Raw genomic sequence first — 27,202 nt, 5'->3', positions numbered from 1 at the left:
AGGTTTAGAGGCATCATTTTCTCTGCTTATGACAGGAAAGCAGACAGGCTGCCAGTTTCATGGAAGAAAGAGTAACCTCCACTATCGAGAGAGAAGAAAAGAGTAAAAGAAAGAAAATAGATGCGTATCCCAGCTCAGCTGGTTATTCAGTGTGTGGGAGTGGAAAAAGCAGCTCAGGGATTAATTACAAACAAGGTTGTAAGAATTCAGGCATTGGATAATAAGAAGGAGAGGGAAGAACACAAAAAGAACTTCAGATACATCCTTCAGTACTCAGCAGGAGGGCCTAATAGTAACTCCAGCACTACAGCATGAGAGGAGAATAGCAATTTTGCAGTTAGTGGTAGTTGCTCCTCACCTTGAATTATCACTTAAAATATTTTTCTCCTCTTCCAGTCCAATTTCCCCCACCACCCTCAAATCTTTCAGCAGGACATGATAAAGATTATAAGCACACTTTTTAGGCATGGTGATCTGGAATGTATTTCTACTTCCATTGTGGCTGTGGAAATTCTTGTGACCTGGAAGTGATGGCATGAAGGACAGTTTCTCATAAGAGAAAGTCTGTGTGTTCTCAAAGATGAAAATAAGATTAATTTCTTTTTCTGTGTATTTTTGGATTTTGCTCTCTCCTAAAGACCAGTGTCTTAATTTCTGTTCAGGCTTAAATGCTGTGTTTTTGCCTAAGACCGATATAAGGCTGGTGAGCTGATCGGGATCGACACCGGGTCCGCTGTGCCTGCTTTGTGTTCTCTCTCTTTTCGTTTCTTTTCGGGGTTTGCGGGGCGGAAGGACCCTGGCAGAGAGCGACAACCAGCGGTCGTCCTCTCGCGTGCCTGCTCGGGATTGTGACGTCAGCCGCGGGAATGTTTAAAACCCGGCGGGGCTGAGCGCATGACGCCATTTTGGCTGGTGAGCTATAGGCTTCTTGCCTGCTTGCACGTGCCAGGTCAGCTGACAGGGTACAGGGGAAAAAACCAAACAACCAACCAAACAAAACAACCTCTCAATAAAATCTCTGATCTCAAGATCTCTTGCCAGCAGGTACCTACCATGGTAACAACTCGGACAAAGGGTGTTAAACATGCAGTACGTTCCCAGACTGAGTCTCTCTACAAGCATGCTGGTGTTCAGGCTTCTAGCTGCAGTGAGTGTTCGAGCCTGGCACTTGTGTGGAGGGTGAAGGAGACACCTGTGTCAGGTGTGACCAGCTGAATTGTCTCTTAAATTTAGTAGCTGAGCTGAAGGATGAAGTGGCTGAGCTGAAAGCGGAGGTAGCAAGGCTCAGGACCATACGAGAATGTGAAAGGGAGTTGGATATGTGGGAACAGGCTTTGAAACCCCCTCCAGTTGAGGGGAGCAGTGGAGGATGGATACAGGTCCCTGTCAGGGGAAGCAAAGGGAATGCCACCCGACCCTCCTCCCCTCCCCCGCTGCCCTTGAACAATAACTATGAGACTCTGCAGGCTGAGGGCAATGTGGATGAGAGTATTGTAGAGGAACCAATCAAGGAGATGCCAAAGACGAAGCAGCCCCCCCAAACCTTAAGGACCAGTGCTACAAAGAAAAAGAGAAAGGCTGTAGTTATTGGAGACTCTCTCTTGAGGGGAACAGAGGGACCCATATGTCGTCCCGACCCATCCCATAGGGAGGTGTGCTGCCTACCTGGGGCCCGGGTGAGGGACATCACCCAAAGGTTACCTAAACTAATCCAGCCCTCTGACTATTAGCCATTGCTGGTAATCCAGGCTGGAAGTGAAGAAATTGAAAAGAGCAGCACCAGGAAGATTAAAAAGGAATTTAAGGCCCTTGGGAAATCGATTGACGGGGCAGGAGCTCAAGTGGTGTTCTGCTCAGTTCCCTCAGCAGCAGTGGTGTACACTGAGAGGAACAGGAAAACCCACACCATCAACAGTTGGCTTAGGAGATGGTGCCAGCAGCGGAATTTTGGCTTCTTTGATCACGGGGCAACTCTTACTGCACCTGACCTGCTGGACCAAGTTGGATTGAATTTATCTAGAAAGGGTAAGAGGGTGCTGGCACTGGGGTTGGCAGGACTCGTTGGAAGGGCTTTAAACTAGGTCTGAAGGGGGTGGGTGTGGAAACCAGTCTCCCTGGAGAGGAGGGAGGACCACATAAACTGGTGAAATCAGCAGCCCAGCTGAAGTGCATGTACACCAATGCACGCAGTATGGGCAAAAAACAAGATGAACTGGAACTCTTGGTTCACCAGGAGAACTGTGATGTAGTTGCCATCACAGAAGCATGGTGGGACGATTCTCACAATTGGAGTACTGCACTGGAGGGTTATAAGCTCTTTAGGAGAGACAGGCAAGGGAGAAGAGGAGGAGGGGTGGCCCTGTATATTAGGGAATCCTTTGATGCCTCAGAACTTGAGGTTGCAGAAGAAAGGGTTGAATGCTTGTGGATTAAAATCAGAGGGAGGCCGCACAAAACTGACATCCTGGTTGGAGTCTGTTATAGACCACCCAACCAGGATGAGGAGGCCGATGAGATATTCTATAAGCAGCTGGAAGCTGTCTCAAGATCATCAGACCTTGTCCTTGTGGGGGACTTTGACCTACCAGACATCTGCTGGGAACTTAATTCAGCAGAGAGGAGACAGTCCAGAAGGTTCCTAGAGTGCATGGATGACAACTTCCTGATGCAGCTCTTAGGTGAACCTACCAGGGGTAAGGCTCTGCTTGATCTGCTGTTCTCGAATAGAGAAGGGCTGGTGGGAGATGTGATGGTTGGAGGCTGTCTAGGGTGCAGCGACCATGAGATAGTGGAGTTTTCAATATGCAGGGAAATAGGGAGGAGCAGTAACAGAACCCTCACTTTGGACTTCTGGAGGGCAAACTTCAGGTTGTTCAGGCAACTGATTCGGAAAGTTCCCTGGGTAACAGCCCTTAAGAAGAAAGGGGTCCAGGATGGTTGGACCTACTTCAAACAGGAGCTCCTAAAGGCACAGGAACTGGCAGTTCCCACATGCCGTAAGACGAGCTGGCAGGGAAGACGACCGGCCTGGATGAGCAAGCAGCTCCTGAAGGATTTAAGGGAAAAAAAGAGGGTTTATTGCCTTTGGAAAGGGGGGGAGGCAACTAGTGATATGTTTAAGGATGTTGCTAGATCATGTAGAAGAAAAATTAGAGAGGCAAAAGCACAGTTAGAAATTAAACTGGCCACTTCCGTGAAGGACAACAAAAAGCATTTTTATAAATATATTAATGCTAAAAAGAGGGGCAAGAGGAGCCTCCACTCTTTATTGGACGTGGAGGGTAACATTGTAACTAAGGATGAGGAGAAGGCTGAGATTCTAAATACCTTCTTTGCCTCCATTTTCAACAGTAAGGCAGGAGGACTTCAGGATAACTGGCCTCCTGAGCTGGTTGATGGGGTCAAGGAGCAGTGTTGTACTCCTGAAATCCATGTGGAATTAGTTCGAGACTTGTTGAGTCACTTGGATATTCACAAGTCCATGGGACCTGATGGGATTCATCCTAGGGTGCTGAAAGAGCTGGCAGATGAGCTGGCCAAGCCTTTCTCCATCATTTTCCACCAGTCCTGGCTCACTGGAGAGGTCCCAGAACACTGGAAACTGGCCAATGTGACACCCATCCACAAGAAGGGACAGACAGAAGAACCTGGGAACTACAGGCCTGTCAGCCTGACCTCAGTGCCAGGGAAAATCATGGAGCAGATTGTCTTGGGGGCAATCACTGCGCACCTGAAGGATGGCCAAGGAATCAGGCCCAGCCAGCATGGATTTAGGAAGGGCAGGTCCTGCCTCACCAACCTGATCTCCTTCTATGATCAGGTGACCAGCCTGGTGGACATAGGAAAGGCTGTGGATGTAGTCTCCCTGGACTTCAGCAAGGCCTTTGACACTGTCCCCCACAGCAAACTCCTGGCCAAGCTGTCAGCCTGTGGCTTGGACAGCAGCACTCTGCGCTGGGTTAGGAACCGGCTGGAGGGCCGAGCCCAGAGAGTGGTGGTGAATGGTGCCACATCCAGCTGGCAGCCTGTCGCTAGTGGTGTCCCCCAGGGATCAGTGCTGGGCCCCATCCTGTTCAATATCTTTATTGATGATCTGGATGAGGGGATTGAGTCCATCATCAGTAAATTTGCAGATGACACTAAGCTGGGAGCAGGTGTTGATCTGTTAGAAGGTAGAAGGGCTCTGCAGAGGGACCTTGACAGGCTGGACAGATGGGCAGAGTCCAACAGGATGGCATTCAACAAGTCCAAGTGCTGGGTGCTCCACTTTGGCCACAACAACTCCATGCAGTGATACAGGCTGGGGTCAGAGTGGCTGGAGAGCAGCCAGGTGGAAAGGGACCTGGGGGTACTGGTTGACAGGTACCTGAACATGAGCCAGCAGTGTGCCCAGGTGGCCAAGAGAGCCAATGGCATCCTGGCCTGCATCAGGAATAGTGTGGCCAGCAGGAGCAGGGAGGTCATTGTACCCCTGTACACAGCACTTGAGTACACAAGGCCACACCTTGAGTACTGGGTCCAGTTCTGGGCCCCTCAGTTTAGGAAAGATGTTGAATTGCTGGAGCATGTCCAGAGAAGGGCAACGAGGCTGGTGAGAGGCCTTGAGCACAAGCCCTATGAGGAGAGGCTGAGGGAGCTGGGACTGTTTAGCCTGGAGAAGAGAAGGCTCAGGGGAGACCTCATTGCTGTCTACAACTACCTGAAGGGAGGTTGTAGCCAGGAGGGGGTTGGTCTCTTCTCCCAGGCAACCAGCACCAGAACAAGAGGACACAGTCTCAAGCTGTGCCAGGGGAGGTTTAGGGTGGAGGTGAGGAGAAAGTTCTTCACAGAGAGAGTGGTTGGCCATTGGAATGTGCTGCCCAGGGAGGTGGTGGAGTCACCATCCCTGGAGGTGTTCAAGAGGGGATTGGACGTGGCACTTGATGCCATGGTTTAGATAGTCATGAGGTTTAGGGTGACAGGTTGGACTCGATGATCTTTGAGGTCTCTTCCAGCCTTCTTGATTCTATGATTCTATGATTCTATGATTCTATGACTGGACTTTCCAGTAGTGTCTGTGACTCACGCTCTTATGAAAGATCAGAATGGACAGTAATGGCAAGTGGACTTACAGAAAGATGTCTCACCATGCTGAAATTCACAAGTCTTGGGCAGATTCTGCTTACTTTAACAGGTACTTGGAGAAGTATGTTTTTCTTGTGCCTCTTCACACTGCAAGGACATTAACATAACTTCAGCCTGTCTTCATAAGAGGGCTATTCCAGCCCTCCCACCATCTTTGTGGCCCTCCTCTGGACCTGTTCCAGCAGGTCCACGTCCCTCTGTGTTGGGAATCCCATGATTGGACACAGTACTCCAGTTGGGGTCTCACCAGAGCAGAGCAGGGAGGCAAAATCACCTTGCTTGACCTGCTGGCCACACTTCTTTTGCAGCCCAGGATGCAATTGGCCTTCTAGGCTGCCAGTGGCCATTGTTGGCTCATGTCCAGCTTCTCCAAGTCCTTTTTTGCTGGACTGATCTCAGTCCATCATCATCCCCCAGCCTGTGCCTTGACCTAGGTGCAGGACTTTGCACTTCACATTATTGAACCTCATGCACTTCTCCTCAGCTGATCTCTCCAGCCTGTCCAGGTCCCGCTGGATGGCATCCTGTCCTTCTGTCTTATTAGCTGTATCACTCAGAATGGTATCATCTGCAAACTTGCTGAGGATCTCATAGCTGTGTACAAGTACATAAAGGGCTGCTATCATGAGGAGGGAGACTTCCTTTTTACAAAGAGTCACATGGTAAAGACAAGGGGCAATCAGTACAAGTTGCTAATGGGGGGATTCAGACTTGGATGCCAAAAAAAAAAAATTCACCATTCGAACTGCGAGATATTGGAGTAAACTCCCAAGGGAGGTGATGAATTTCCCTACATGAAGACAGTTTCAAGGCCCAGCTTGACAGGGTGCTGGGCCATCTAATTTCAACTATATTGTTGCCCTGAAAGGTTTGGCTAGATGATCCTTGAGGTCTCTTCCACCCTGGTATTCTATGAATCTATGAATTAATCTTTCTGTCTATATCATTGCTGAAGATCTTGAACAAAGCCAGTCCAAGTCCAGACCCTTGTCATCTGTTTCCATCTGGACATCAAGCCATTGACCACTACCCTTTGTTTGTGATCATCCAACCAATTCCTTATCTGCTGAACAGTCCACCTATCAAATTGATATCTCTCCATCTTAGAGAGAAGGATGTTGTGGGAACTGTGTCAAAGGCTTTACAGAAGTCCAGAGAGATGGCATCTGTTGGTCTTCCCTTGTTTACTGATGTACTTATGTAGTTAAGTTTTATATTCTTTTGGATTGAGAAACCCAGCCAATTCTAAGAAAATCCATCCCTAAAACTTGTACATAAACAGAAGAATTAAGGAATTGAGTCCATCATCAGTAAATTTGCAGATGACACCAAGTTAGGAGCAGGTGTTCATCTGTTGGAGGGTAGGAGAGCCCTGCAGAGGGACCTGGACAGGCTGGATGGGTGGGCAGAGGCCAATGGGATGAGATTTAACAAGGCTAAGTGCAGGGTTCTAGACTTTGGCCACAACAACCCCAAGCAGCACTACAGGCTGGGGACAGAGTGGCTGGAGAGCATCCAGGCAGAAAGGGACCTGGGGGTGCTGGTTGATAGTAGGCTGAACATGAGCCAGCAGTGTGCCCAGGTGGCCAGGAGAGCCAATGGCATCCTGGCCTGGATCAGGAATAGTGTGGCCAGCAGGACAAGGGAGGTTATTCTTCCCCTGTACTCAGCACTGGTCAGGTCACACCTTGAGTACTGTGTCCAGTTCTGGTCTCCTCCATTCAAGAGAGATGTTGAGGTACTGGAACATGTCCAGAGAAGGGCAACAAAGCTGGTGAGGGGCCTGGAGCACAAACCCTATGAGGAGAGGCTGAGGGAGCTGGGGTTGTTTAGCCTGGAGAAGAGGAGGCTCAGGGGTGACCTCATTGCTGTCTACAACTACCTGAAGGGAGGTTGTAGGCAGGAGGGGGTTGGTCTCTTCTCCCAGGCAACCAGCAGCTGAACGAAAGAACACAGTCTAAAGTTGTGCCAGGGGAGGTATAGGCTGGATATGAGGAGGAAGTTCTTCACAGAAGGAGTGATTGCCCATTGGAATGGGCTGCCCAGGGAGGTGGTGGAGTCGCCATCACTGGAGATGTTCAAGAGAAGACTGGATGAGGCACTTAGTGCCATGGTCTAGTTGATTGGATAGGGCTGGGTGATAGGTTGGACTGCATGATCTTGGAGGTCTCTTCCAACCTGTTTGATTCTATGATTCTATGATTCCATGAATAAGGAGCCTTCAATACCTAAGAGTAGCTTAATGCAAAGAGGAATAAACGTAGTAAAGAAGCCAACTGTGCTTCTTTCTGTAGACTTGCACATAAAATATAAACCAGAAAACCTAATAAGAAATACTACTTTTTTGCTTAAAATCACTACTGAATGTACACTGAGAAACACAGGATGTATCAAAGATAGAATTTATTGAAAGAAAAGTGTCAGACTGTGATGAAGCATTTTGTAATTAAAATTAATTCATTAATTCAACATCTTTGTTCTACTTTTTTTGATGCCATTGGCATAACAGCATCACTGACAGTGAGTACACTGAGAATGATACTTTTTGAGATCATGCCCTTTTCAAGCAGTGTAAATGGCTTAATCTGAGCCACCTCTTTAAAAAGACATGAAGACAAACAGTACATCTGGAGATGTGATCCACTTTTTGCTATGGCTGTAGGAAGAAGATGCCAGGACCTATCTGGCATAATGACTCAGGACTTCACAAGGAACATAAATCTGAAATAGCTGAACTACTAGCTAAGGTGTATCTCCTGTTCTGTAAACTGATCTCAGTGCTAGAGGAGTGAAAATCTGATGATGATACATTAATCTTCCTTAAAACGGTGCCAAAGATCATCCAGGAACTAATTCTGTTTCCATGATGGACAGGACACTGTCTAGAAATAAAATATAGCACAAGTAGATTGTTAAGTAACTGGATAATATGATGTGCTGGTAAAAAATTCAGTGTGACTTTCTCTGTAGGGAAACATAAGATGAGATGAGCCATCATCATCCAGAACAGGTGAGATAAGGGATACTGTCATTCTGTGTTTGCTTTTTTTTTTGTTGGGTTTTTTTTTTTTTTGGTTTGGTTTTGGTTTTGGCCATTTCTGGAGACAGGATGTCAGCCCAAGATTGGTTGTTCTTCACAGAGCTCCTAAAAAAGGACATGGGAGTGTGTTTAGAAATCTCCCCAGAGATTTGTGCATCCTAATCAACTATGTTCACCCAACTAACTGGCACTTGGACGTGGCACTTGGTGCCATGGTTTAGATAGGCATGAGGTGTAGGGTGACAGGTTGGACTCGATGATCCTTGAGGTCTCTTCCAACCTTCTTGATTCTTGATTCTTGATTCTTGATTCTTGTACAGTCACCCTCATTTCCCTCCTGATCTTCAGAGGGGGAACCTTCCATATTTCAGTTTGTGCCCATTGTCTCTGGACTTGTCTCTGGGCATCATTGAAAAGAGCTTGGATCCATCCTCTTTGCACTTTACCTTCATGTGTTTGTATACACTGATGAGATCCTCCTAAGCCTTCCCTTCTCCAGGCTGAACAGTCCCAGCTGTCCCAGCCTCTCCTCGTGTGTGCAGTGCTCAGAAGGAAGTCAAGAGAGACAGAACAAGCCAGTGAGGATTAACAGGAGCAGAGGCTGGAATGCGGAAGAGTGAGTGGATGCAGAGGAGCCTAAAGGATCACTGTCTGCTGCTGAAACAGGAAGTGAAGAAATGCAAAATTAAAGACTCCTTTTCCTAACATTGGTGCCCCTCCTGCCTGTTGCCAGTGAGAAGACAACCATGGATTTACTGGACAGGAGGGAAGAGGGAATGTTTAAGCACATGCATGCACGCTTGCACCACCACTCGTGACGCATAGAATTCACGCTCCAGCAGTCATCTTGCTGCAGTCTGCCCTGGCTGAAGCCCACTACAGCTGAATGTGTTACTGTTAGCAGCATGGGTGCAGTAGAAAGCATGCAACAGGGAAACACAGTGTTGCAGTGGAAGTTCAGTCAAGAAAAGAGTCCTGTTACCCACTGGTACATACATCCTCAGCCTTTGCAGGAGGCTGAACTTACCAACACCTTTGCTTCGACACTCACTTGGCTCTAATTGCTGTTGCTGCTCTGGAGCGATGAATAATTATTCAAGATTATTCAAGATTTTGCTGTCCTAATTAGTATTTATTTTTGCAGTGACTGTATTACTAATTACTGATAATTCATAAACTGCAGGGTCTCTTTAAGTCTGCAGATTTAGTGGGGAGGGAAAGACTTAGTGTTGGTGATTGAAAGTGTGTAACTTTAATGAACCAGTAAATACATTTTGCGTGATGGTACTGCTGTGATAGTAACATAATTGATTAAAACATGCAATTTAAGAAAGTACCATTGCCTTTGTCATTAATTCTTTGATTAATACCTGATTTCTGTGGAGATTAGGAGGTTAGAATGGAAATAATATTGGACAGTTTAAAAAGCTAAACAAAACAATATATTCACTGTTTTTAAGCTTTTGTTATTCTCAGGTTGTTAGGTGTTTTATGATTATTTTTTTGCCCTCCAATTCTGTGTGTGTTCCTCTACTTACTGAAATCAGGAATTTCTTAACTGCCCTCTTAGAGCCAGGCTTGTCTTTATATGTTTTACCAGAAGTTTGTCATGAGCTACTGTACTGATTTAGGTTACAGATCTATCAGCAGTCCTTCCTGACAGTTATCAAATAATGAGAGATTTATTTAAATTGGAAATAATCATCAATAAAATACTTAAGCCGGGAAATGAGCAGAGGTATGGTCAGATTCTTCTGAGAGTTAGGGTGATGTGGAATTAGAAACTGCAGGCCAAGAAGAGATCCATAGGACACTTGTGAAGATGTAGAACCCATATCAGTATTCTTGATGCCTCTTCTAGTAGTGTTTTGAAAGAGAAAAGTGAGATAAGTCACTTGCACCCAGTGCGATTTGGGCGTATAAATCCAAGGGACTGATTCATCTTGTGAAACGAAACTAGGAACTCCAAGTCTAGAAAGAAGGATTTCAGACATACTTTTTGCTGTGTCTGATGAGGAGGTTTATTAAACCTTCCTATGCTCAGGTTCATCACCAGTCTTAATCTGAGGATCCTATCTGTCTCCATGCATTGTATAGGTAATGAAGGTGAGAAAATTAGGGAATTAAAGATTATACATGACAATCTTCCAAATATAACAGCACCTTTTCTGTATCCCTGCAAGGTTCTGACTCTATCATGACTGCATAGAGAAGGACAAGGACAAGTTCATTGACATCAGGACTCTCAGATTTTCTAGTCCTTGTGAAGCTTTACTACAGGTAGCAAAGGCATGAAAATGGGAGAGGGAAAGAGAGAAGGACCCTGATTTTTAGGTCTTTCTATTCGAGTATCTTCTATTCATGAGGCTGACACAGAAGGATCTGGGAGAGGCACGCTGAGTCCCAGCTGTTTGAATTTGTTGTTTTGTTTTAAAAATATCCTGTAAAGGAATCTCCGTAAGGAACTGTGCTAGACTTGCTTGCATCAACCTATGGACACAGTTAGTTCATCTTGGACAAAACAGGGTAAATAAAGCTGGATAACCTCTGAAGTGGCAGAAAAATGGAAAACATTAATTTACAATGTCAGTTCCTTAGTACCATTAATAAATGGATCATAAAATAAATATCTGAGTGCTAGCTTCTTTTGTGCAGGTTCCCAGGCACTTATCAGTTCATTCTGGAAGAGTCAGAGCTGTGCATTCTGAAAAAAGGAAGCTTTTGCACTGAAATTGGGACAAATCTGTTGTGTATTCTTACAGATTGACCTAATGAGACTTTTTTAAAACTTCTTTTTCTTTTTTTTTTTTTTTAACCAAAGTGAATCAGGATTAAAAATTTATTTAAGAGTTTCTCATTGGAATGTGTATGAGCTGTTTTTTTTTGGTGTGAGGAAGAGGTGTTTTCAAAGAACTGTCTAACCTTACTCAAAATTTGTAGCTGATGATGGGTGCTAAATTTTATTTCTCCTCTGATATGCTTACTGGCATTAAGTTACATTCTGCTATGGCAGAAGCTCAAGTGGGAAGTGATGCTTTTCTAAGAGAAAACGAGATTAACTACCATTATACTGCAGAGTTTTAGCTTTGGGAAACAGTCTCAGGCTTTGTAGTTTAATCTTTTCTAGCACTGCCTGTTACTACTTTCTGACATATGTTGTTGGGCTGAGAAGGATCAGTGCCCAGCGGTACACGAAAGTCCAACTTTTCATTTGTAGTTATACTTCATAGAATCATAGAATCAGTCAGGGTTGGAAGGGACCACAAGGATCATCTAGTTCCAACCCCCCTGCCATGGGCAGGGACACCTCACACTAGATCAGGCTGGCCAAAGCCTCATCCAGCCTGGCTGCAAACACCTCCAGGGATGGGGCCTCAACCACCTCCCTGGACAACCCATTCCAGGCTCTCACCACTCTCCTGGGGAAGAACTTCTTCCTCACGTCCAGCCTGAATCTCCCCACTTCCAGCTTTATTCCACTCCCCCTAGTCCTATCACTACCTGATAGCCTAAAAAGTCCCTCCCCAGCTTTCTTGTAGGCCCCCTTCAGATACTGGAAGGCCACAATAAGGTCACCTCAGAGCCTTCTCTTCTCCAGACTGAACAGCCCCAACTCTTTCAGTCTGTCCTCACAGGAGAGGTGTTCCAGCCCTCTCATCATCCTGGTGGCCCTTCTCTGGACACGTTCCAGCATGTCCATATCCCTCTTGTAATAGGGGCTGCAGAACTGGATGCCGTATTCCAGGTGGGGTCTCACCAGAGCTGAGTAGAGGGAGAGAATCACCTCCCTTGACCTGCTGGCCACACTTCTCCAGGTGCAGCCCAGGATCTGGTTGGCTTTCTGGGCTGCAAGTGCACATTGACAGCTCATGTTGAGCTTCTCATCCACCAGCACCCTGAAGTCCCTCTCCTCAGGGCTGCTTTCCAGACAGTCAGTGCCCAGCCTGTATTTGTGCTTGGGATTGCCTCGACCCAGATGCAGGACCCTGCACTTGGTCTTGTTGAACCTCATGAGGTTGGCTTGTGCCCACCTCTCCAGCCTGTCCAGGTCCCTCTGAATGGCATCCCTTCCCTCCAGCGTGTCTGCTGCACCACACAGCTCACACAGCTTGGTGTCATCACTTAATGCCACTGTCTCACATGCAGGCAAGTTACTGTAGTCTCTAAGGAAACTGGTAACTTCCTCAGTTTTGAATGTTTCTACACATTCCTTTGAAAAATACTAAATTTAAGAATAAGAAAACACCTGGACAAAAGGCTTAAACTAATGAGCACCATAGAGAAAAATACTGCAGAAATAAGGCCCCAGGATTCCTGTATGTCAGGGATCAGTCCTGGGAATCTGCCTACAATTAGTGTTTTGTTCAAATTATATGTCTTTTAGGGTGATGGCTTTAACTGGCCTACACCAGGAACCTATGGTAACTGGTAGCAGGAAAGCCAAGAATCTGCCCTTTTAGAGACTGCTAACTTTCAAATAATACTGCATATGCATGAGAGGAACAGAATTTAAAGAGTTCAAAGATTCTTTTCCCTAAGTATATGCATCTGTGGGAGGACAGAGGTATTCTTCAGTTGTTTAACAACCTTCTGAAGCTAATGGTCTGAAGTGAAACAAATCAGTAGTGCACAAGAGAAGTATATTGGAATGTATCAAGACAAAAGAAGTATAAAAATAGCCCAGCTCCTAGGAAATAAGGAAACAAGGCAGCCACAGCCAATGTCTGCTCACCTTCTTACAGTGGCTTTAATTTATGATGTGTTTTCATGTCTTCTGAGAATGTTATGGCTCACATGGTAGCAATGTTTTTTCTTGCAAACTAAAGCTGTGGTTCTGGAAAACAATTTAAAATCTGCAATCTAAACCAGTCATGTTGTCTGAAAAGCTACTTGTCTTGTAACCAAACCTGTTAAAATATTATGATTGAATATATGTCACAAAGTCTTTAATATAAGTTCTGTATTACATTCGAATGAATAACACAGGGGTTTTTTGGCCAGGAAAAATAGCTTTCTGTAGTCTCAAACAAAAATACAATGCCCTTCTATGAAACCAAGGTACTCTGCTAGGGAAAGATGGGAAAGGAATTGTTGTCTATTACTTCCTTATTTAAAACGCTACAATTTTTAATTTAGAGGTAAATAAAACAAAATTAGGAGTTTGGTCTAATATATTCATCAATGATACACTTCAAAGCAACTAAATGAAGGCTGCTAATCATATGCCAGCCTGCCTTGAGAGTCTTTCAGGGTTCTGTTTGATCTTTCGTTCTTGTATGTTGTTAAGAACCAGACTGGAAATAATTACCTGTATTACTGTTCTTCAGCAGGCTTCAACTACAGAAGTACAAATTGGGCCTATGAGACTGACACAAGACCCAATTCAGGTACGATTTTCTTTCAGTTTCTTGGTGCATTCAATTCTGAAGAAATTAAATGTCTTCAATTAACCACTAAAATGAAGTATAATGTTTTCATTTTACCTGTGCAGGGCTGTGAGATGGGTATATCTGATTGCTTGAGAAGAGGTCTACAATAATTTAACCTGGTAAACAAGGTGGTTAGATTTCCATTATCATGTTACTCCTTTTATATGTCCTGTCAATAGGAGTGTGTATGTGCATTAGCAGGCAAAAGAGCTTCCTCTCTGGGTTATAAAAGCTGTTCAGGCCTAATACACTAAATCAGAGAGCCCCACTAAAAATTTTTGCTGGGTTTTGCACAACAGGACAGAGAGCTGTGCTTTTATAGATTACCAGTCCCAAGAAATTACACTACTTCCAACAAGACAGGTTGAACTTCAGCTTAAGGAGCAACACCTGTACTTGTTTCTGTTTCTGTACATTTTGTTTGTGTGCTGATAAAGAGATGCTAGGTATTATTTTTCTATAGCTTAGCTTATAGTGGCTGTAAGATACTTTAGGTAATAGGAAATTAATAGTGGTCGCCTTTGACATTGCTGTAGTCACACAGCATTCATTGGAATTAAATTTTGGGTCTCTTAACTCCGTAAAATATGGAGACTTCCAATCACCAGTCTCCTATTTTGTTTGGGTTGGATTTTTTTTCATACCTGACGATGAATGGAAAAACCTACATGTGGAAGAATTACTGTTCTCAAGGCAATTGATTCATGTGTATATAGATCATAAAGCTTTACATCTTTATTTCCATATTAAGCATTCAGTCTTAATAATGACTTGATCTGATGAAACTGTATTTATATTACAGTAAGTCTGTGGAACACAGGCTTCAGCAGAGATGGCCACATTGTGGGACTGGGGCTGTGGGGTGGAGCAGGGCATGAGAAGGAGTGAAGTGGGATGTCTTTTGCGGAGTTTTAAACTCTTTTTGATGTTTTTAACCAGCATATGTCAGCAATAGTGTGACCAGCAGGACTAGGGCAGGGATCACCACCCCCTGTACTTGGCACTAGTGAGGCCAAACCTCACGTACCGGTTCAGGTTTGGGGCCTTCACTAGAATAAGGACATTGAGGGGCTGGAGCCCCTCCAGAGATGGGCAACAAAGCTGGGGAAGGGTGTAGAAAACAGGTCTTGTGAGAAGCAGCTGACGGAACTAGGGTTGTTCAACGTGGGGAAAGGAGGCTGAGGGGAGACCTCATTGCTCTCCACAGCTCCCTGAAAGGAGGCTGGAGCCAGGGTGAAGTTGATCTCCTAAAGAGCAAGTGAGGGGGCAGAGGAAAATCACCTCAAGTTTCCCCAGGGGAGGTTTAGGTTGGGCATTCAGAATAATTCCTTCCCCAAAAGGGTTGTCAAGCCTTGGCCCAGGCTGCTCAAGGCAGTGGTTGAATCCCCATCCCTAGAGGAGTTTCAAAGCTGTGTAGCTGAAGTGCTGAGCGACATGGTTTGGTGGTAACTGGCAGTGCTGGGTTAATGGCCTTTATGAGAAGGGCAGGGCTGGTGCAGGTGGTCTATTCTCTGGCCTGGGCTTTTAGCTCATGGTGGGTGAGGTTGTAGCAGGTGAGAGTGTTGTGTTGTGTATTACTGGTTGTTACATATGACTTTGTTTATTCCTGTTGTTAATTTCTTTGTGTTGTTCTATTAAACTCTCTTTATTCCAACCCTCAACTCTCCCTATCTCTCCTTTTGCATTTTGCTCCCAAATTCTCCATCCCATAATACTAAGGGGAAGGAGTGAGGGAGGCAGTTGCTTGAGCAGCCATGTGGGACTTGGCATCAGCTGGACTTACAACCGTGACACCCACTGTGACACCGTTTTTGGCACCCAGCATTGGGTGTGTAGGGTTAAGATAAGGATACATTTGCAAAAGCCTGTTAAAACAACGTTGTTTTATGCACTTTTTTACATTAGAATGTGTGTCTATCTGTTTGCATGGTAGTACATACTCTCTGTGTGCCCTGTGGTCATGTTTATCATCTTAGTGGAATGGAACAGGTCTGTTGTATTGCTGTATTGGATATTGCTATGTGGGCATGGGTTAAGCTGGTATTTGGATGCAGCATTCTCATTTATTAGTAATCTCACCCCATTTATGGGTGAGACAGCAGGAGAAACCTTCTCAGCTTTTGAGAATTTTGAATAGCCTTAGAATGTTCAAGCCAGCATGCTCTTGTTACTGTGTCTCCTGAACAGGTCCCTAGTCTTGTTCATGGTTAAACAAATTTCTTCCAAGAACAGCACCAAGAGATCTGCCCTGAGGCTGAATTGTTATGAGCAGCAGGGTGTGTGAGAGAGAGTGGGCAAGTGCCTAGGACACTGGTCAGCTCCAGTATTTTTGGATTTCAGCCCTAAACATGTGCAGGACTTGAAGTTCAGGTTCTAACATGAGTGGCTTCTTGTTCCAGTTGCTGCTTTCAGTTTCCAGGCTTGGGGTGTTTGTCTTTTCTGCTGAGCAGGCTGTGGGTAGGGAGTAGGGGAGGTCACTGGCTTCTGCTGCTGCTTCTGCATTTTGCTGCTCTTTTCTGCAAATAGTCTGAGGTAGTTGTGCATCTTATCATCACATTAAGCTCTATTTAGCTCAACTCAGAGGTTTTTTTGTGTTGCTTTCCCTCCTGTCTGTGTCAGAGGAGGGGAGTTTGTGCGAGCAGGCTGTGTTAACACAGGACAGTTGGCATTCAGCATCCCAGCATGGGGCTCAAAAGCAGCTGTCTTAAGACAGTTGATTTTGGCAGGAGGCAAAAGGCTTGAGATAACAAGAAGTAAGATAGTGTGAGGCTTGTTAAGAGAATTTTATATACATTTGGGTTTTTTCTCCTATAGTGTGTTCGCTATGTTGATGTATTTGCTTTCTGGGGGTGGCTGGGGCTGATGTGCTGGGGTGCTGTATGTACTTGCTGTGGTGCCGAGTGGATTAGAACTGCACTGTTGCTGTGCTGGTTACTGGCATGCAAAATTTTGTTCAGAGCAATACAGAACTCTCCCAAGAATACCACTGAGAGATCTGCCCTGGGGCTGGATAATTATGAGTGGTGCAGTGTGGGGGAATATGGCAAGTGGCTAGGACAGTGGTCACCGCTGGTGGTTTGGAATTTCACCCCTGAACAAGTGTGAAATCCTGACAAGCTGGTGAAGTGTTTGGAAAAAGTCTGTTGTCAGCCTGGAAGTTCTCCAGAGACATAAATCACTGTGATGTGTTGGGGACTGGCCCATGCTTATCAAGCCCTTCTCATCAGTGTTCAGAGCGCTCAGGGGCAGAAGAAGGTCTCTGGGACTACGGACGGACTAACAGGCATGGCAGCTGCACCAGAGAACCAGCCTGTGCCGGCATCAGGTGACCCTCTAAGGTAAAAGACACACAGAAGGAAAGAGGTTCAACTGCCCTTGGAATATAGCCAAGGAAAAATGGTGGATGAAATGACTAGCAGGCTCTGGCAATGCGAAGCAAGTGTCTCTTCCTCTGTACCGGCCTAGGTTTCAGCTATGAAGGAACTGTCCCCAGAGGTGCATCAACTCAAAAATAACCTGTCCTATTCCACACCTACAGGGGTCCCATGTTTCAGTCATGAGGAACAGGTGCTGCCCTGTTCAAGAGAGAGAATCTGGGAGGTACACACCACAGCGCACCCTGTGGTTTTACCTACATGACCCTCTGGAGGACATTAAGAAGTGGGACAGAAAACCCGTATCAGTCCTGGCTGCATGAGTCTGTGAATTACAAGAAAACTTTCCCCGGAAGAACACTGCCTCAGTCTCCAGTGGAAAATCACCCCAAAATCACAGAGAGGCCTATACTGCTTCTGATCCTCCTGAAAGGACCTCCATAGTATCTTCACAAGATGCAAGTGATTCCAGTCAGAATTAGAGGGGCCCTGCCTCCAACCAGACAGAGGAGAGGGACAGCTGGCTTTATTGGACTCTATGGAACTGATTGGCATGGCATACTGAACCTACAAGAGTATAAAACTTTAGTAGATACAGGTGCACAGTGCACTCTGATACCATCAAACTAGGAGGGGGTGGAACCCATCTGTGTTTCCGGTGTGACAAGAGGATCCCTGCAGCTGGATGTGTTGGATGCAGAGCATCAGAACGCAAGCCCTAGTATTCTTTCACTTAAAGGGTTGGAAGGAGTCACTGGAATTGACTGTCCCAGAGGTGGAAACATAGCCCCAGCATTTAGACTGTTCGTGGACTGATCCAGATTGTACTGCAACAGGGTGGAGCTCCAGAGCATCTGCAGTGAGAAGTCTTCTGTGTACTGCAAGGTGATCTTATTTTGAGTGAGAATGGACAGTGACTGATGTATGATGTATGTTGTTTGATGTTGATTGCTGCTGGGAATGATGCAGACAGTATAGATTAAGGGGTGGGGAATGTCATGGGTTCAGTTGAATCTGCTGATGATATTCAATACCATCATGCCAGCTTCAAAGTGAATGTGCTGGCTAGAGCAACGTGTTATGGGGCTTCAAGTTGAGATTGTAACATGAGAGGCTTCCTTGTTCCTGTTGCTGCTTTCTGTTTCTGAGTTTGGGGTTTTGGTCTTTTCCTCTGGGAGAGCTGCGGGTTGGGGCATGGGGGAGGTTGCTGGCTTCTGCTGCTGCTTGTGCAGTTTTCTCTTCTTTTCTGCAAATAGGCTAAGGTAAGTGTGCATCTTATCATCTCATTAAATTTCCTTTGTCTCAACCCAGAGGTTTTTTGTGTTACTTTCCTTCCTGTTTGTGCCAGACAAGGGAAGTTTGTGAGAGGGGGCTGTGTTAACCTACGACTGTGAAAGAATATGGGTTAACTTCATTATGTTGTGCATCAAAGGAGAAATAATTAATAACACTGTGTTGTTTGTCCCTGAAGTGATAATAAAGTCAGTTGCATTTCAGAGGGTTTATTGTATTAAAAGTGTGTGTAACTGGGATGGCTTGGTGAGAGTGGCAGTGATATTTGGACACCTACCCACCTGTTTCTGGATGGCTGCTGATGGCATTTGAACATGAGTTAGAGCAGATTAATTGTCTGGCAGCTTATTTTGTCCTAAATACCAGTCCTGCACACTTAACTGTTGATCATCTATTGATAATAACTCTACTTACTGAGCAAGTTATGTCACTGCATCAGTTGCTATACAATCTATAGCTCAATGCTCCCACTTTCCAAGCAGACTAAATCTTCCGTATAGCAGAAGTGTTTGGTAAGATATGCACCATGCAGAAAACTATTTTGTGTGTTCAATGTTGTGCCACTGGTTTGCATTCTTTGCAGGTTTTGCTGATCTTTGCCAAAGAAGACAACCAAAGTGATGGTTTCTGGTGGGCTTGTGACAGAGCTGGATACAAGTGCAATATTGCCCGAACTCCAGAGTCAGCACTTGAGTGCTTTCTTGATAAACAACAGGAAATAATTGTTATCGATCACAGGAATTGCAGATATTTTGATGCAGAAGACATCTGCAGGTAACTTGAAGGACCTTACACTTCTCTTGAACATCTGAATATATTGCATGAACCCAAACCTCCTAATTTTAAAAGAGAAAAAAAAAAAAAGGAAAAAGAAAAATAAAGCAAAACAAATAAACAAAACCAACCCAAACGAACAAAAAAATTAGCCTCTAAAACTGTTGGCACAACTGAGTTGTAGAATTGTCTCTTTACATCACAGGCTCCTATCAGAGCATAAGACAGAGCTGTTGTGAAATTATTACCAGCTATTTGTGCCTGTTTCTTTTCCTGGATTACTGCTGCAGTGAAGTCTGAAGCTGCAGGGCTTCAAAGAAATGTGTTTATTTGTCTGTTGGATCAGGTACTGTCAGCTCTTCACAAAGGTTCACATTACTTTTATAGTTCAACTCACTCTGTCTTAGCAGCACTAAGGTTGCAAGTGGTTAGTATTGGTATTCTTCACTAAAGTACACATTTCAGCTAAAGCATAAATTTTGGAACATACACTATACTGTGCTTCTCTATCCATTATGAGCCAACATTTACCATGTTTACCATGGTTATGACAAAGAGAGTTTTAAAGCTCAATTACTTGTGCTGATGGAAGATATTCTAAACAACAAACACATAAATATAAAACCTGCTTATTTGCAGTATGACATGATTGAAAAAGTTATTATGAGCCAGTAAAAGGTAAATGGAGTACACTTCTTGTAGTAGATCGTATTTTCTCGGTTTCTCAATAATGTGTAAAGTGGTAGCATTTTGTTTATTCAGCATTTCATAGATGACAGTCTGTCATATGTATTTGCTATAATCTCATTTCTTGCCTGTACATCTCAAAAGCACTTCCTACGCTCTAAAAAAATGTTACTCGAAGGACAATGCTAAATATGGGATTCTTGTTTAAATTAGCTGATGCATGTTGAAAATGTGTTGTATGGACTGATCATTCTTATCCCATGCAAGTAGGATAGTCTACCCTGAATAAGCTAAGTAAAATGGACAAACCTTTGCTACATTAAAAGAAGCGTGGCCAGAGGATCCAGAGAGGTGATTCTGCCACTTTGCTCTGGTGGGACCTCACCTGGAGTACTGTGTCCAGCTCTGGAGCACTCAATGTAGGAAGGACAGGGACCTGATGGAAGAGGTCCAGGGGAGTGCCACAAAAATGATCAGGGAGTTGGAGCATCTCTGCTACAAAGACAGGCTGAGGGAGCTGGGGTTGTTCAGCCTGGAGGAGAGGAGGCTCCAGGGAGACCTAATAGCAGTAGCTGAAGGGGGCCTACAGGAAGGGTGGAGAGAGGCAACTTACAAAAGCCTGCAGTGATAGGACAAGGGGTAATAGCTTCAAACTAGGAAAGAACAGATTTAGATTGGATGTTAGGAACAGGTTGTTTCCTATGAGTGTGGTGGAACACTGCAACAGGTTGTCCAGGGAGGTGGTTGGGGCCTGTCTCTGGAGATATTCAAAGCGAGGCTCAACAGGGCTCTGGGAAACCTGAGGTAGTTGAGGATGCTCCTGCTACCTGCAGAGAGGCTTGGACTAGATGACCTTTGGAGGTCACTTCTGGCCCAGACCATTCTATGATTCTATGATTCTATGCCTTGTGGTTTTTGAGCTCTTTCCTCTTCAGTGTGTTGTTCAAGATCTAAGAAATCTAGCTAGCTAGCTAGATAGATAAATAGGGATAGATAGGTTTGTGGCAGTGTGATATCCCATTTTCTGGCCTCAATGATGTCTTTCAGTCTTGGCTTTCATTTATATATTTTGTGAAGATACACAGAGTAACATCAAGAAAGCTGAGAAATTTTTGTTTCCTCAGGTCTATTCGTGCCACAAAACCATCAGAGCACACTGTAATACTTGCTGTTGTTCCACACACGTAAGTATTACTGTCTTGTAAAATGTTTTTATTTTACTTATAAGAATGTAAGGTATCTTACTAACAAGCTTTACAGACTAAGCTTAATATTATTTTACCTGAAATGGGTTAGTGGTGTTTTATGTGGCCTTCAGAGTATTGTAATATAATGGCTTGAATACTAACAAAAATTGGAATGTTATGTGTCGGTTTCAAAAATAAAAAAAAATAGAAAGCTCTGTGGGTTGCTGAAAGAAACAGCTAGATCAAATAACACCACTATGGATAATATAGAAGTGGGTAATGGAGTAAACTTCAGTTCTGTTGTTCATCAGAATGTTGTCCTGAAATCCTTACTCAAAAATATATACTCCATGTATTCTTGCAGAATTCTTCCTAACTTAAACAATTTTTTATCAAATACCTTCAAAAAGAGACCATTCCTCTCTTTGTTAAAACTCCAAAATACTGCTGAATCCATTCTATTTTTATTAATTTCTTAGCTCAATTAAAATATTTGGAAATAGAGTATCAAAAGAAGAGCTATTCATGTCAAGATTAGAAGACAGACTAATTTTGCTGCTGATCAAGACTTCACTTTTTACATAATAAAACTTTTAGGTTCTTTCTCATAGGATATCACAGGTTGTCTTTTATCCTTGTCATGATTTTTGCAATGCCTTTGTGTGTTTGTAAAGAGACATGGGATTTCTGCAGAGTGTCTATCAAGCTTGCTGTAGGAATAACTATCAGTTCTTAGTAATAGTTGCAAATAGCTGTAAAAGAAGACTATAGCATAAACTTCTGTAGTAGTGTGATGTTATGTACGTATTTTATGCAATAATGGTCTCCCTGCATTCATTATATTTAGGTAACCACATGAAATTGATACCTTCTAATTCTTAATGCTGTGTGACCATGCAATATACCAGTCCTCTTTAACGTCTTTATTACTGATCTGGATAAGGGGATTTGGTGCACCCTTGGTAAATTTGCAGACAACATTGGGCTGGTCTGGAGTGTTGATCTGCTTGAGAGCAGAGAGACTCTAGCAGAGTGATCTAGACAGACTGGACTGATGGCCTGAAGGCAGTTGTATGAGATTCAACAAGACCAAATGCTGGGTCCTGCACATAGATCACAACTACCCCAGGCAATGTTGCACACTTGGAGAAAAGTGGCTGGAGAGCAGTCCTGGCAGAAAAGGACCCAAATGTGCCCAGGTGGCCAAGAAAGCAAATAGCATCCTGGCTTGTGTCAGAAACAGTGTGGCCAGCAGGACTAGAGAGGTGATTGTCCCACTCTACTTGGCACTGGCTGCATCTCAAATACCATGTTCAGTTTTAGGTCCATCACCACAAGAAAGAGAGGTGCTGAAATGGATCTAAAGAAGGTCGGTGAAACTGATGAGAGCAAGTCTAGAGAGCAAGTCTTACGAGAAGCAGCTCAAGAAATGGAGCTTGTTTAGTTTTGAGCAAAGTATGCTTAACTGAGACCTTCTTGCTCCCTCCAACTCCAGAAAAGGAGGTTATAGCAAGGTGGGTGGGGGGTGGGGGCAGTCTGCTCTCCCAAGTAAAAAAGCTGTAGAATAAGAGGAAACAGCCTCAAGTTGCACCAGGGAAGGTTTATACCAGATATTAGAAAAAAATTCTTGATTGAACAAGCTGCCCCAGGAACTGATTGAGTAACCCTCCTTGGAGTTATTTAAAAGACATGTAGATGTGGTGATGAAGGACATAGTTTAATGATGGACTTCTTAATTTAGGTAATGGTTTGACTTGTTGATCTCAAGAGTCTTTTCTAGCATAAACAATTCTATGATTCTGTGATTTTGTTTTGCAGATCCGCTGACCAAGAAGAGACTTCTGTTCTCCCCCTTCTTAATGCAGGCTTTAATAGGGTATGTATAAATTACATATTCAATGTATTCAATGCATTGATAAGAAATCAGTGATTGAGTATTGGGGGTAATTTGATAGTGTATCAAGAAGCATGTAAGAGAAACTGTGATCTAGCTAATCCTTCCAGAATAAGCAGGAATATTGAAATGACCTTCATGCCATCTGGGTGGGTGGTAGTTTGGTTATGTTTCTCACTTCGTTAAAAAAAAGTGTGCTGGGGCACCCTGACTGAACGTATGCTGTGTATTGCAGTATGCTGAGTAGTCACTCAGACATCTGTGTGCCTGAGACTGCTCCTCTAAAGGGACCACAAGCCTAGTTCTGTTCCTCCTGATGTGAAGAATAGTTTTTTTATGTGGTCTGGTGCCCTGCACCTGTTCTTCTCAAAACACTGGAGGCCCTCATTTAGAGGCAGAGGAAGGGAAGGTTCATACTGTTTCTCAAAACAGCTTCATAGGAGAGAACAAAAAGGCAGGAGTTCTCAGCACTCAAAATCTAGGCTCAAATTGCTTACCCTCTTCCAAGCTTTGTGTGAGTAGCTTTGATGGATATTAGTGTGCTGTACATCAGTTCTGATACTGAAGTTAGCTGTTCCTAAGGAAGGTTATGTATCAAAGCAGTAGAAGCAGTGGACACTGTGCTTGGGGAGATTTAACAGTACATAGTTAGGACAATTAACTGTGGTAAAGAAAATCAGAGAAGGAAGGGAATTAACCCAGGCAAAATCTTATGCTAATACGCTCACACTGAGTCCTGTATCTGAACTAACTCATATTTAGCTTGAGTTTCTTTGCAATACAAAATACACATCAAAGTTACCGTTTTCATGTCATCTCCAAAAAGAAGTAATAGATCTTGCCTTTCCTGCAAGAGTGCTGTGGGGGAAAAGCATTAAAGGTAAAAGAATTTCTGAAGCACTCAGATGGTTCAAAAATTAGAAAAGTTGAGGCTAAGAGAAAGGTCATTTCAAGAATGCCTGTGTTTACTTAGTGTAGTTTTCTCCTCTCAGAAAACCCCCAACCAACCAACCAAGCAAAAACAGAAAAAAAGAATTTAATATTTTGCAAATAAATTTTCATTTCTTCTAAAGTCTAATATTTAATTTAAAAACATTTAATTACATTTTTAAAAATGTATGGCTATATTTTGTGGGCTAGATTATTACTGTAGTTGTAGTACTGAGGAGAGCCCAAGGAGACATTTGTGCAGCTCTGAGAACGTCTCAGTGACACACTGTCTACCTGGAAAATAAACTCTTTTTGCACCTGACAGCTGCTCTAACTGTTCCCTCTAGCAGTACCAATTTTATCAGAAAGTTTGTGTAATTACATATTGGAATTATTTTCAAGCCCTTTAAAACACATCTAATGTCAAAGATCTTGTTTTTGCAATGGGGTGGACATAGGAATTAGTTCTGCTTGGATGGGGATCGGAAGGGACTAAATCCATTAACACAACATCTCCTCACCCCACCCCTCCCCACCCCAAAGATGTAAAAATACCTTTCCCCAAACAGAAAGCTAGTATTTTCAGGGAATCTCTTCCTCAGCAGCAAAAGGAGTTTTATTTTGGTAAAATCATACTGTTCAGATCGTAAGTTCTCTTCATTGTATATATAACTTGGAAAGAGAAAGTCCCCAAGATCAGATTACGCTCAATTACGGGGGGAGGCTCGATAAGAACCTTTAAACCTAAAGGGCAATGAACTAATTACTCACAGCTAGTTTTACCACATGGGGCTGCTGCTGCTGCTGCTGTGTGAGAGTTTACCGTGTGGTCCCAGGCTGATCTGGCTTAAGCGGACAGCGGGCAGTTAACGATGCTCTTTGCGATGGGCACTTGCTTGGTTTCTGGGTAAACTGAGGCACAGCAGAATTCTGGTGGCAAGGGGAAGCAGGCTAAGCGGATCCAGCTTCTAGGCTTGTGGGTTCCCCAGCTTGCTGTGTATGGCTCGTGGCTTTATCCCAGGCTCTGGACCAGGCACTTGAGGCAGGGCAGGGCAACTCGAGGCAGCTTCTACAAGGTGGGTCCAAGTAGGCTTGAAGGAAGATTTGAAGCAAGACTTAAAGCAAGGTTTGAGCAAGGCTTAAAGCAAGGCAAAGGTGACTATGAAGTCACTTGTATATATACATCTTGACAGAGATCAAGTGGTCCAATGGGGCACTGAAGCTAATGTGTAGCTGCCCAACGGAAAGGCATTTTGCCAGGCTATAACCGTAAAAGGCAGAAACAAAGGCCTTGTTTCTGGGGGAACAGTGGTCAGCTTATGTGCTCTCATCCCAGATAAACAAACTGCTTACCAGAGTCCTGTCCTCTTTGTTCCTTTTCCCACATTGCCCTGTCTTTCTGCAGGAAGGAAGGGAGAGAAAGAGACCTTGTCTAGACATCTTAAGGCCTGTCTGGGTTTGTACTGGGCCATGTCATGGCCCTACCATGACAGCAGTTACTCAGTTACAATATTGTCTTGTATTTTGAACTTCTTTATCTAAACGAATGTTGGTTCTCCTTGACTACTTACTGTTAAAATTTCCTTATTTGCAACAAAATGAGTCTTTAATTTTAAAGCTAGTACCTCCCTGGGCAACCTGCTCCAATGTTCCACTACCCTCATGGTAAAAAACTTCTTCCTCATGTCCAAAGATTTGTGCCAAGATAGTAACTGGGTTTTGTCAGTGAACAGCAGTGGTTAATTTTTATCAGTAAACTGCACTACTTTAAAATTCAGTTTATAAAGAGCTTTAGTATGTTCTGGGAAGTTTAGATAGTAAACCAAATTGCCTTTATTGTTAAATTGTATATAGATGTGGCTTTATATTGTTTTAAATTTAGCATAAGCATGTTTGAAGAGCACCCTAGAACTGAAAATCTAAATCTTCAGAGTTGTAGAAGATGTTTGGTTGCAGGCAGTTTGTCATGCAGAAATAAAACATTATTTGCAGCTCTGCTTCTGCCAACGTGATACTGTGCCTTTTCATTTCCCATGCATTCCCTTAATGTTTGAAGTGGGAGTTACAGAGAGGTTTTAAGATCTTAATCTTAAGGAGTGAAGCATATACACGTTCACAGTATCACAGTATATCAGAGGTTGGAAGGGACCTCAAGAGATCATCAGGTCCAACCCCCCTGCCAGAGCAGGATCTCTTAGGGTAGTCCACACAAGAATGCATTGAGGTGGGTTTTGAAAGTCTCCAGAGAAGGAGACTCCACAACTGTTGACAGTTACTTTTAATTTTACATTTTTACATTTTGCTGGCAAGCCATTGGTCCCCAAAACCCAATTTTTCCTATGGAGAGAAGCACAGATTTCTTCAAACTTTTTTGTCCTCAGAGGTTTGAGTGTTGTCTTTGACTCTGCAGCCAGCTGGGCTGTGAGAACTGGTGACAGCACAGAGTATTTTCTGTGAAAACTAGAGTTGGTTCAGGTATTTCTAAAGGAGCAATTTACTAGAAGTTTACTAATGAGCAGTAAACTTTAACTGAAGTCAGAGAATCTTCTTTTGTATCAACATAAAGCTGCTACTTTCAGCAGGATCAGGCACAAGACCTTTCATCTTACTACCTTTACCTAACAAAAAGGACATTCTCCACATCTGGAGTTTAGAAACTTGTTAACTCTTGGCAGCATGCTCCTTACTTTGCATACTTTTCTGAACTTTTGAATTCACACCTCAGTGAGAGCACTTGTGGAGCAAAGTTAGTGCATCTTCTGAGCTTCAGCTGCAATATTTGCTTGAAAACAAAAGAAACACCAAATATAATTAACTTTCCTCTTTTTAGTGTGAATGTTTTATGTCTGTAAGGTGTTCCGTTTTGGTTTGGAATTAAGGATAAACGTTCAAAATGAAAATCAAGGCAATACTGGTTTTGAGTGAGACTGTGCTTGTTTGTCATTAGGGTATTATTATTATTATTATTATTATTACACTGAGTTGCTAAAACCAAATGGGAAAATCCGTAGCTGAAGTTTTAGTGTATGTTTCTACTTGCTTTATACTTAGATAGCCATGTTGTCTTAAGAACTGGAAAATCATTCCTGGGGAAAAGATGGCTACTGATCACAAAAAGCACACAAAAGCTTTTTGTTTCTACAGAATCACAGAATGGTGGAGGTTGGAACAGACCTTGGGAGGTCATCTTGACCAACCTCCTTGCTCAAGCAGAGTCATCTAAAGTAGGTTACTCCTCAGGACCATGCCCACACAACTTTTGAAGATCTCCAAGGGTGGAGACTCTACAACCTCCATGGGCAACCTGTGCCAGTGCTCAGTCACCCTCACAGATGAAAAAAAGTGTTTGGGGATGTGCAGTGGGAACCTTCTGAGTTTGTGTTTGTACCCGCTGGCTCTGGTTTTATCACTGGTCATCACTGGAAAGAGTTTGGCTCACTTTTCTAACTCTCTCTTCAGATATTTATGTA

At 43.7% G+C, this 27,202-nt stretch overlaps 1 protein-coding gene across 1 annotated transcript in view; it reads left to right on the top strand.

Annotated features, from left to right (window-relative positions):
• Nucleotides 1-27,202, top strand: part of PDE8B (phosphodiesterase 8B) — a 96,025-nt gene that overhangs the window by 29,291 nt on the left and 39,532 nt on the right. The window contains exons 2-5 of the mRNA XM_054398232.1: nucleotides 13,492-13,551; nucleotides 18,844-19,034; nucleotides 20,846-20,905; nucleotides 22,727-22,784. Coding sequence (XP_054254207.1) covers nucleotides 13,492-13,551; nucleotides 18,844-19,034; nucleotides 20,846-20,905; nucleotides 22,727-22,784 — 369 coding nt within the window. The remainder of the gene's footprint in view (nucleotides 1-13,491; nucleotides 13,552-18,843; nucleotides 19,035-20,845; nucleotides 20,906-22,726; nucleotides 22,785-27,202) is intronic.

This window comes from Indicator indicator, chromosome Z (genome assembly GCF_027791375.1).
Source record: "Indicator indicator isolate 239-I01 chromosome Z, UM_Iind_1.1, whole genome shotgun sequence".
Lineage (NCBI taxonomy): Eukaryota > Metazoa > Chordata > Aves > Piciformes > Indicatoridae > Indicator > Indicator indicator.
Note: the sequence above shows the minus strand (reverse complement) of the source record. Positions and strands in the feature narration are given on the sequence as shown.